The 12,376-nt window shown below is 41.5% G+C and overlaps 1 protein-coding gene across 1 annotated transcript; it reads left to right on the top strand.

Moving 5' to 3' along the window:
- The first annotated feature begins 2,905 nt into the window (after positions 1 to 2,905).
- Positions 2,906 to 7,157, top strand: LOC147888991 (multiprotein-bridging factor 1b-like). The gene is made up of 4 exons (XM_087392447.1): positions 2,906 to 3,137; positions 6,336 to 6,419; positions 6,662 to 6,744; positions 6,864 to 7,157. The coding sequence occupies exons 1-4, from the start codon at positions 2,996 to 2,998 to the stop codon at positions 6,981 to 6,983; spliced, it is 429 nt and encodes a 142-aa protein (XP_087248573.1). The 5' UTR covers positions 2,906 to 2,995; the 3' UTR covers positions 6,984 to 7,157.
- The last annotated feature ends 5,219 nt before the right edge of the window (positions 7,158 to 12,376 follow it).

Genomic DNA, 12,376 nt, shown 5'->3' with positions numbered 1-12,376 from the left:
CCGACCATCTCTCTTCCTTATCTTTCCCGACTCACTATATGCCCTACCTCTCCCTTCCTTGACTTAAAGGCTCCCTTGCTTATAACTTACCTTTGTCACCTAGCTCTCTACCCATCACAACTCCCTAGCTCTATTGTGTACTCGCTTCTGATCTGCTCAGCTCCCCCTACCTACACGCTTGCCATTCTATGTGACATTGTACATGTACTCTACCTCGTGCGCTGTGCCCCATACTCAACCTCTCACCCTCTGCAGTGTTTGCACTGGGCTGTCTACCATGACTCTCGAGATCTAGTACATAGTCTGTGCGCTACTTTAATCCCTGATTATCGGTGTTTCTGCTACCTAACTACTTGCTTGGGTTGCCTCTTAAGTCCTTTTGGCATGTTCGCAGCCTTTAAAACCCTTTGACATGCCCCACAGTTCAGGTTTTTCTCCACACAATAGGCATGGACTCATAGGTTTGAGTCCATAGCTTACCTTTACTCTTTTGTATTTTACGCCTTCCCCCCTCCTCTCTAATTGTTTTAATTATTCCCTCCCAGCCCCTCTCGTAAGTTTATGTATTCTAACCCCCCCGCCCCCCCCCCCCCTCTCTTATTAAATTATTCCCTTTGTGCCCCTCTAATTTATATACTCTTTAATAATGCTTCCCCTCCAAAGAGTAATTCTTCCCCCCCCCCCCCCCCCCCTTTTTTGCCCCCTCTATTTATATATTTATATATTTTCCCCTCCCTAGCCCCCCTCTCTAATTATGTATAAGCTTGAATAATCTCCCTTCACCTCTTTTATTCCCCTCCCTATTCTCTAGTTATTTTTCTCTTTCCCCCATCTCTACTTATCTTTCACTTAACCTTTCCTCAAAATTTTCCCTTCTATCCTCCCTAAATTCTTTTTCTCTTTCTCTCTCTATATCGCTTAACCCAACCCCCCACACTATTTCTTTATGCCTTAAAACTTTCTCTTTCCAATTTATTCCCTCTTCCTTTCCGTTTTAACTCCTTTCAAAGTTCCCCCTCTTATTTATGGTCTTTCCCACCTATCACACATTTACCAAACTCCTCCAATTTACTACCCTTCCCCTAATTGTTGTCTAAAGGGTCTCTCCTACCATTTCCTCTCTCATTTCTATAACTTTGTTCATGAAACTTAATTTGTCCTTCAGAAATGCCTCACTTATCATACCACTACTCCATACAAACCTTTTACCATAGATCTCTTCTCAAATGATTGCCTTCGCTTGTCGATTTTCAAACTCACCATACTCTAATACATCCTTTCCAATCCTTAAACATCACTTCTATTCCTCCAGGTGATGACCTACTGTCTCACCTAGTGTGTTGTATCGTACTAGGGTTAAGTTGGGTACACACACACACACACACACACACACACACACACACTTACTATCCCTTTCCTTATTTATTTCCATGTTTAATTCCCCCCGCCCCACCCCCCCCCCCTCGCAAACCTCTCTTTCAATTTCTCTCCCTAGTATTTCCCTCCTTTCACCCACTCTCCTTTTATTTCCCTTGCATTTCCCTTATTGTCTTACTCTATTGATTTTTTCTTAACTTACTTTATTTTTTCATTATTTGCCTTAATTTTTTATTTCTAAATTTTCTCTCTCTTAATTTTCTCCTTACCCCTTTTTTTTAAATAAAAAAAATCCCTCATAAAACTCTCTCCCCCTAGTTTGCCCTCCTTCTACCTAATTTTTCAATTTATTCACAATTTTTTTTGCCTGAATCTTTCCCTCTTATTTAATTCCCCCTTTTTTTTACCCCTAACCTAACCTCTCACAACTACACTAGCCTCCCCAAACTCCTCCTAAACCAACCCAAGCCCCTCCCCCCCCCCCCCCCCCGACTATCTCTCTTCCTTATCTCTCTCGACTCACTATATGCCTTGCCTCTCCCTTCCTCGACTTAAAGGCTGCCTTGCCTATGAATTACCTTTGTGGCCTAGCTCTCTACCCATCACAACTCCCTAGCTCTATTGTGTACTCACTTCCGCTCTGCTTAGCTCACTCTACCTACACACTCGTCATTCTACATGACATTGTACATGTACTCTACCTCATGCATTGTACCCCATACTCAGCCTCTCACCCTCTGTAGTGTTTGCACTGGGCTATCTACCTTGACTCTCGAGATCTGGTACATAGTCTGTGCGCTACTTTAATCCTTGATTGTCGATGTCTGTGCTACCTAAGTACTTGCTTGAGTCGCCTCTTAAGTCCTTTTGGCACGTCCGCAGCCTTTAAAACCCTTTGGCACACCCCATAGTTCGGGTTTTTCTCCACACAACAGGCATGAACTCATAGGTTTGACTCCATAGCTTACCTTTACTCTTTTGTATTTTACGCCTTCCCCCCTCCTCTCTAATTGTTTTAATTATTCCCTCCCAGCCCCTCTCTTAAGTTTACGTATTCTCAAAACCCCAACGCCCCGCCCCCTCTCTAATTAAATTATTCCCTCCATGCCCCTCTCTAATTTATATACTCTTTAATAATGCTTCCCCTCCAAAGAGTAATTATCCCCCCCCCCCCCCCTTTTGCCCCCTCTATTTATATTTTCCCCTCCCTAGCCCCCCTCTCTAATTATGTATAAGCTTGAATAATCTCCCTTCACCTCTTTTATTCCCCTCCCTCTTCTCTAGTTATTTTTCTCTTTCCCCCATCTCTACTTATCTTTCACTTAACCTTTCCTCAAAATTTTCCCTTCTATCCTCCCTAAATTCGCTGCTGGCTTGTGGCATCACATCTTTCAGGGACTAGCGTGGGAATTACAGAGATCTTCGCGATGTGTGGGAGATTTGCTAAGTTGGCAGACCGTGGGAACGTGCTCTTAGGAGGGTGATGAAGGCCAGTCTCAAGCGCTGGTGTGAACCGACCCTTAGGTTAAGTTTTCGAACTAGGTATAAAGCTGGAGTTTGCGTACTGTGGGAGCTCATTCTCCCTCTCTTTCTCTTGTCTGATCATCGTGTTGAAGCCATGGCTGGAATCGGTCCTGTGAGTCAAGATTGGGAACCAGTCGTCATCCGGAAGAAGGCCCCCAACGCCGCAGCAAAGAGAGATGAGAAGACCGTCAACGCTGCTCGAAGGGCTGGCGGTCCCATCGAAACTATCAAAAAATGTATGCTTTAAGCTATGCACTACTGTCGGGGTTTGTAGATGCCAATTTTGCAGGGCTGGGATTATGTATCTTGCCTGCTTGTAACGTTGCTGCTTGGTTTTGTTTGCATTTTTGTCACATAAAGGGGTAGATGTCGGTTCGGTCAAGTTTTGCAGGCAGCTTTCATGAGATGAAGCACTTGTTTTCCTTGTCGATCCTTGCTTTTGTGCTTTCTGGCCCAAGGGCTGCCATATTATGTTGATTTTCCCTTTTCGCTATCTTAATGATCCACGACGCTCTTGCATGGTTTGCGTTAATGAAAAGGACTCGTTGAGCATCGCACGATTATAAACCTTGCTAGGTAATATTTTGTAGGTTACAAAGGGGTGCATAGGAAATTGTTAGAGCTTATGGCTTGATGGCACATAGTGCCAAGGAAGTGCCGACGGCTTGACCTGCTTTTTCGATGCTGACCTGCTTTTTCGATGCTGCCTGAGCATATTTTGGTTGAGAACACGGGAGAGCGTCATCTCTACTTTTGTGTCTTTAGAAATTTGAGGGTGGCTTTGTGTGCTTACTGCGTTGCTGCCAATTCCCGTCTTGTTGGTATCATATACCAGGGCTATCGTTAGAAATCTTTCAGATCAAGGTGTGCTACCATCCACATGAGAGGTTGAATACAAAGAGAGCTCTGTCTAAGGTTAAGGGTCAATGCCTCATATCTGAGCCCCATATGAAGAGGACATCGGGGCTTGGCACCTTTAGATTCATGCTGGATTTTGACCAAGGGCTGATACAAGTGCAATGTGGGCCCGTCAAGAGAGCCTTCCAGCAAAGAGACTGCCATTTGGGCAGTATGTAAGGCTGCCACATGGGCAATCTGGAGCTAAGGCCAGAGGCATGAAGGTTTTTTAGGGCAGACATAGGCCTGCCAAATAACTGGACTAGCCACCTAAGATAGCCAGCTGGGGGTCCAGCAAAGCAGAGAGATGGTCTGCTGGCATTTGCAGGGCCTGCAAGGTCGGCCAGATCTACTGGTCAGCCAGCAGTCTGGTTGGCCATTTAGTAGACCAGTCAGCTTTCTACAGGAGGCTGGTCAGCAGGGAGGGGGGATGGGGGATGGCCTGCCCCTCCCTACCTCTATATGAGGAGCCGTCGTGGTTACACCGCCACAAGCTCGGCCAAATGTACCGGTGGGCCAGCATTCTGCTTAGCCATATATGGGATCAGTCGTCTCTACAGGAGCCTGGTTGGCCAGCAATAGGTGGGGGGACAGAGTGCTCCTATGATTTTATAGGAGCCCCTTGTGGCTTCATTCTTCCCATTCCTGAAGTCCATGGAATCCTCATCACACACATGCTGAACAAGGAGGGAGAGAACTACAGTTGTTGGAGCAGTTCTTGCCCACGTGAGTTATGATCAGTTTGGTGCAGCCATAGGGGCTGTAGGTATTGCAGTTATATGCTGTTTATGTGGAGTGCCTGTTGTGAGTTGGTGATAAGTCTTCACTTTGAGGAGCACATTCTTTTGCTGTCTACTCTGCTGTGCGTTCTTCTAGTCCTGAGCGTGCCTTCATATCCACGTGTGGAGAGAGAGTATATGATCTGCTGGAACCCATATTTCTGCTGTGGGGTAGCAAGGTGTATGCCGCCCCCTCATCTCTGACAGTCCTTTGTGCATGCAGTGAAGCTAGTACATAGATTTTCCACATCTGAGCACGCTACTCTAAAAGCAAAGTGTTGCAACATTGGATCATTTCAGATCCAGATTCGGGTTGTGAAAGGCAGAAGGTCACTGCTTGCTGCAGAAATGGGTCCTTTTGTAGGACAGCTGTCTTGGGTATCTGCATATACATACTCCTTGACTTTTCTTGTACTTTAGTGTAGAGTGGGATTTGAATTGTCAATCACCATTTCAACTAATTGAAGGAAAAACGTGTATTTATTTCATAGAGACGCAATGTTGTTCGACGGGAGCAGCCAACTAGGCTGCCACGCTGCTGAAGGACAGTCACACATAGTTGTACCTATCATACAGCAGTACAGCTGCCGAGGCAGGTATGCTTCCATGTGGCAGTATGGCCTGGTCAGCAGTGCAGGCAAGACCTGTCATAGGCTGGGGCTTGATTGGCTGTCAGATTAGGGCCTCATATGATCTCCCTCATTCATCCGGCGGGAACAGCCTTGAAAGTCCGGAGGAGGGGTCAGGTCTTCATTGTCAGAAACTCCAGATGTCAGAGGCTGCAGGACACAGCCGGTGTTGAGGATGCAATTCGACCACCTTGTTGATTACACACAATGGAAATCAGGCACTAATGGACATCCATGCCCTAATCTTAATAGGTTTTGCATGACCTATGGAAAAGCTCTCACTTTTTTTGCTTTCAAACATCTTAGGCTAGCTAGTGGGAAAGGTTCGTAACAGATTTTTCAGGTATGTAAGTTCATCTCTATCAAGGCTACCATATAGCTTCCTGAGGGTCACTTTTCGGGTACCAGTGAATTTAACGGACATATCTTTCAGGTTTTGAACATCCCCTGCCTCTAAGGAAGTTAAGTCTGGGTACTTGTGAAGGATTTCGGCCATCCCTTATTCCTTTTTGTTTGAGTGCTGTGTGTCAACTTTTGATACTTGCATTTGCTTACTTTCTGTGATGTGGTTAAATCTGGTGATTGGAGAGTTTATTGAGAAACAATATGCACAAATCTATAGGACAGGATGTTTCAAATGGCAAAGAATGAGAACATGTCTAGAGATGGCATGTTTGAATGTTTTTATGCTTGAAAAATAAGCAAGCACATATATTCATTGTGAAAATGAATTGATGTCGATTGATTTAGCTGTGGTTATAATTGGAAATTCTATTATTGTAAAAGAATGAATATATGGCCTTTTCTTTCCTGCAAAAATCTCCTTTTTTTCAGAAGTTTGGATTTTGGGGGTTGACTTAATGTGCATTCAGCTTCTTAAGTTTAGTTAATCGAGATGCTCTGTCTTCGCTGGAATTTCTTGCTGCTCCTTTTTCTCAGGCATAATTTCGTGAGCATCCTACCTTATCATTGTGCATATACGCTGAAATCTTTAGTTTGGAAAGAAGATGAGGTGCCTTGTCTTATCACTTTGATCCATGGCTTCAATTTGTTGGTGGGATTTTTTGAAGACTGTTTTCTGAACTATTCTTTCATTTATGTATAACTATTTCTGTTTTTCATACTGCAGTCAATGCTGGATCAAATAAAGCATCATCAAGCACTCCTGGATTGAACACCAAAAAGCTTGATGAAGAGAGTGAAGTTCTTTCACGTTCGTTCCACTGTTCCTGCTTATGTCTATCTTATTGAATATTCCTTTTTTTCTTTCTATATGTAAGATGATCCTTAGTGACAAAGCAAATATCGTTAAAAAAAGAACATGCTTGTATGAAGGGAGTCAGGACTTCTGTCTGATTTGCCCTCTTGATATAGTTTAGGTGAGGGAGGTCCGAGATTTCTGGTTGAGTTTGAGTTAACCACTGTCGATTTTGTTGTTTCTACATTGTTATTCAGATGAAAGAGTATCTGCTGACCTCAAGAAGGCAATTATGCAAGGCCGGCTAGATAAGAAACTCACTCAGGCACAACTTGCACAGGTAAACTATCATTGACTGTCCTTTGTCAGGATAAGAGTTTTTTGATAGCTGTAATTGTGTTCTATAGTGTAACAAAACTACTTTTACCATAAGGTCCTGTGTGATGAATTGTGTCACAGCAAATTAACGAGAAGCCACAAGTCATCCAAGAGTATGAATCTGGGAAAGCAATTCCAAATCAGCAAGTTATCGCTAAACTTGAGAGAGTGTTGGGTGTGAAGCTCAGAGGGAAAAAATGACCCGCACATGGAGCCTTGTATTTGGTGCGCCTGATAGGTCTGTCTGTACAGTGGATGAATTTGGGGCATAGAATATGTCAGGGAACGACCCTATTAAAGCTCAGCAGAGCTGGGGGATCGTGCATGCTGCTTGTCTCATGAACTAATGACAAGGCGAACTTTTTAATTTGTTTGTGACTGGTGTCCTTTTTAAAAGTTGCTTGAATTACAAACTGCGTATTCATGCACGGTACATCGCAAATGAAAGAAGTGGACCTTTCTGCCTTGAGGATCTGGTCGATTTTTGCTATTGTACATTTGGGTTATTTCGTTTCGTTGGGCCCTAGTCTGGAGTGTATACATGGGCATTAAGCAGAACACTTCCTCAGACCTGTTTGGATATCATCAAGCACTGTCTAGAAGGTGGCCCATGCTAGTTGCCAAGTGAGGCCAAGTTTTGTCCAATACTGCATCCCTTTGAACTAGTTCTTGAGCTTATTATTGATATTCCTGCTGAGAACTGTTTTTTGGAAGAAGACTAACATAATACAATTTTGGCTTCATGGGGAGCTGTGGCTTGGATGAAGAGAATGTGGACTACTTTGTAGTTATCCTTAACCTGTAAGACTGAGTGTTTCCTCACCTCTGCAAACTTAGTATCAAATGCTAACTTAATGTGGGCATATGAGAGTTTTGTTTATACGCTGTTCTAACCCGCATCTGTTTACACAATGCTCTAAACCACTGTGTGCTGATGACATCAATGGGGACACATAGTAGCTAGTTGTGATGGAGTTTATGGGTTTTGACATTGCAATGAGTATCATGAGGATAAAGCTGCAATATTCATCTTGCAATTGCCCAAGTTTTCCTTATATCATGAAAATTGTTCGTTGCTAGTTTGTGAGTTCGGTCATGAACAGTTTATATTAGTGGAGTTTCAAGACATAATGGGTGGAGACAGAGAAGACTCAAAAGGACCAAGTTGCAAGTGTTTTCGTTGCATCGAATTCACGAAACGTGATAGGTGGCATGTCTAAAGTTTGTATCGTCATAGATGTACAAACATGATTTGCACTAACAGTACCCAGGATTTCAAAACGAGTATTGTAGTGTGACACATGATATCAAGCAATGGAGTATACCAACTCAATATTTTCATTCATGTTGTTCGAAAGGAATTGTGAAGACCTTGAATTTACGACTTTGTTAGTCACTGTTGCAAGATAGCGTATAACGAAGCTCAACCAGCATACTTAAGATGCAAAATCCAAGCACTTGACTTCAGCCGTGTTTATTGGCAAAAAATTAGATAATCCTCTAAAACAAGGATTAAAGGCATCCTTTTGAATGCACCCACCACCCCTAATGTAAACACTTTGTAGGAGTTGTCGTCAACTAGAATGACCCTATTGGATGTAGGTCATATTCATTAGCCCTTAGCAAAAATTGCTAGCACTTGGAGGTTGGATTTGGCACTACTAATTGCATATGATTGGGTGGTTAGTCCATGTCGGGTCTAGAATGATGTAATGGTATTTGGCCAAGTGTTTTCATATATAATCAAATAGTGAAGCTTCCTCTCATGGGGGATGATCAAGAAAGTTGATAAGGAGTACATAGTTTGTAGGGAGACGTAATTTCTAATCAAATAGTCTCATGGGTGGTGTAAATGGCTTTGTGGATGATTTAAGAAAGTTGATAAAGAGCATATTGTGTGTAGTGAAATGTAAGATTTTGTGTTTTATCGGCTACAACATTCTTGATTGCCATCCATGGTTTATATTGTTGTCTACTGGAGCAGTACTCGGGATCATTTGTGCTTTAGGGCTTTGGCTTCAAATAGTGCATGCTTCTCTTAACCATGTCGATTTGTGGTAAGAATTACTTGGCTCTTCTAGAGCTCCCTTTCAAAGCCATGCATGCCAAGGCAAATGGTTCCCAATTGCTTACGTCCATGACTTCCACTTTATTGAGGATGTGATCCATATCATATGTAGGGTACTCGTACATCACCTCCACTAGGTGCTTCCATGCAAAGTGCACACATAGTTGCACATATAAGCAACCATCATATTGGAAGCTTCATTATTGGCGGTGAGAGAAACACAATCCTTACCAATGATTTATGTCACACATGGAGACCAAGGTCCTTAACGAATGTTTTGTATCAACTTGGCAATTGGCAACTATGTACATTCCTTGGTAGCAAATTGTACACATGCTTGGCACAACACAAAGCGAGGAGATAGTGCAAAAAGCACTTCAATATTGGAGCAAAAAGTTGGCATGGCATAGACAAGGTTGACTAGGTGCTATAAAGGGGTCTTTGCAAGGATTTAGTCCTCTAACTTGAAATGAATGCAAACTTGAAACCCTCACATAAAACACTTTTATTTCGTGGGATGGCTCCTAAATAAATCAACTGGTTTCTATATCAACTGGTAACTAAATATGACATAGCAATGCACACCACAATATAAATGCCAAATTCATTACTTTAAAATTATGCCACGTTGCTCCTTTATTACACATAGCTATGAAGGAGCTCATGGCTACACATAGCCTTTAAGAGCTGCATTATAGTAGGACTTCAATTGCACCAATAAAGTGGTCCTGATGCAGCCTTTCATCCTTGGGATACCACACCAACCATGAATGCTCTAGATTTGTCCCAGATCCACACATCCAGGTAATCTCTCTTTGGGCACATCTTGCTCTAGGTCTCCCTTCCCCACGCTCTCCTCATTTGGGCGCTTATCCCCACGCTCTCCTCATTTGGGCGCTTACACATGGGGAGGTGACCTTTCCAACAAGGAGGTCCTCCTCAAAGGGTTTTAGTGTGATCATATGTGCTTTTACACCAAAATAAAAATGCTGAATTCATTACCTAAAGATTATGCCACTTCGCTCCTTTATTAGAAATAGTTGTCAAGGAGCTCATGGCTATGCATGGCAATTAAGAGCTTCATTATAGTAGCACTTCAATTTTATCAATAAAGGGGTGCCTCCTCAAAGGGTTTTAGTGTGATCGTCTTCCTCTCAATTTCTAGCCATTGGAGTCAACCATCAAACCAATGCTATGATTTGCATCTAGGTTGTTAGCAAGGTTAACTATCTTTTGGCTCCCAATTGGGATTCTTATCCTTTGGATCCTAGATGTAACACCTATAGGTTGAGCTATCATCTAAATCCAATCCTTGCCTTCTAAAACCTAATCTAGACTTCATAGTTTTCTTTGCTTTGAAAATTGAATTACCTCTTCATAGACCACTTTGCTCAAAACACCAAATACAATCATTTCATACTATAGCTTCACTCTAAAATAGAATACAAATCATCACTTGCCTCATTTTCCTCCTCATTTAGGGGCTTACATGTGAGGCAATAATCTCCAACATGTAGGATCTTATACATTTCAACAATCAAATTATTTATTTTCTTATATTTAAAAGTATTCAAGAATCAAATTATTTATTTTCTTATATTTAAAAGTATGTTTGGGCCTCCCTTTGGATGCGAGTAAACTCCCATGTGAGGAACTAATCTCCAACATGTAGCATCCAATGCATTGCAAGAATAAAAAAATTTGTTTTTATATATTTAAAAGTATGTTTGGGCCTCCCATTGTGGATGCAAGCGTCCCACTTTTGCAAGTACTAGGGGGTTTGGATACACGCACTAAGATTTGATCTACACATAAAAATTGAGAAATATTTTTCTACTACTAGATGCTAGAATCCCTCTTTTTAGAGGGTTCTGATACCCTAACAGATGCTAGCAATTGGTATGGACTTGCACATAAAAGTGAAATCTTTTAAAAAGGATCTCCCATAGGATGCTAGCTCAAATAGAGTTTACCAAAATTGAAGGATCATTTCTTTAGGAGGCTTGTTGCAAGGTCTTCTAGGGGAAATTTTGTGAGATTTGTGAGATCATGATGATGCCAATATAAGGGCACATTTTTCATGTGATGATGGTCATAATGACTTGCCCTTTTGGTTTGTTAGTGTCATGGAGGTCAAACTAGATTTTGGAGTATTTATGTAATCACATAACTTTTTATGTAATTTGTGTTCATGAACATTCTTTTCACAAAATCACACATGGAATGATGAAAAAACCTTGCTGGTCTTAAAAAATGGGAAATTGGCTATATATCATTGGTAAAATGATAGCATCAAATAGTTAGTAACCTATCAAAAACCACCTTGAAATTTGGAACTACCTCCAATAAAAGTAGTGATAGTGATGGGCAAATTTGGCACAAAATTTTCCATGGTACTAGCAATATTATGGGTGGTACTAATCCTCGTGCCACCAACAATAGGAATCGCTTTACCATTGGTAACGTGTTTTTTACTATAGCTGAACTATTAGTATTACCAACTATAGTAATACCACGACTTCTATATAATGGCATCACTATTTCATTTGCAAGTTCTTTCAATTTGAGAGGTAATTCTTCTCTCCTATTGTTAGCCCACACTATCCTTGGCCCTTGTGCTCACAAGGCACAAGAGCTAGATGGGACCACTCCTAGAGTAAGGTCCCTAGACTATCGAAGAGGTATTTTTTCTCACTCATTCTATCTCATGCATTATATCTTGTACACCACACTAACTTGTGGATTTTGTATATGCAGGTATTGTATCCAATTTTCAAACTTTCACACAGTTTTCTTTTCCAAGATAAAAGGTTCCACTAGCACTAAGCATAAGCATGCATTAACATTGAAGAAAAAAAAGCATGTTAACCAAGTGTTTCAAGATAAATTATGAGAGCAAAAAAATAGCTTACTATAATAGAGAGCATCGATACGTTATGTAATTTGAAGATTGAAGATCATATAGGACACAAAGCGGATGCTAGAATAGGATGTCCAAACATGTGGGTATTTAGCATGGTAGTTTGGGAGTCTGATGCATTTCTTTTTCTTGAATCGCAAATTGGCAATGTGCACATATGGTTTCAGAAAATGTGTGCAAAAAGAACATCATTTGTTGAGGATGTCAATGCAAAGAAGAAACAATGGGATGTAGTATAGTTTGAGCATAAATATGAAGTCTTGATGCATTTCTTTTTCTTGAATTGCGAATTGGCAATGTGCACATATGGTTTCAGCAAATGTGTGCTCAATGCAGGGAAAGAGCATAAAGGTAAAGTTTTACATTTTTCGATGATGTCAATGTATACTAGGTTAACTCAAGGGCACAAGTTAGGACCATCAGGTCGCTCAAAGGTTAAAAGGCCGGGTCAGTCATTGTTTAGGTCCCATAGAAGTCATCCCATAAAAACAAGACTAGTCCAAGTTAACTAAAGTGCATGCACCTCATTAAATCCTCATAATATCTTGCAAGAATGACTCCATTAACAAAACCACCACTGAATTGAAGCAAATTTTGTGCATGCTG

The sequence above is a fragment of the Dipteris shenzhenensis genome, chromosome 21, assembly GCF_047967505.1.
Source record: "Dipteris shenzhenensis isolate YYH24624 ecotype China chromosome 21, Dip_SZ_1.0, whole genome shotgun sequence".
Taxonomy (NCBI): domain Eukaryota; kingdom Viridiplantae; phylum Streptophyta; class Polypodiopsida; order Gleicheniales; family Dipteridaceae; genus Dipteris; species Dipteris shenzhenensis.
The sequence above is the reverse complement of the archived record's forward strand: the minus strand, read 5'-3'. Positions and strand labels throughout refer to the sequence as shown.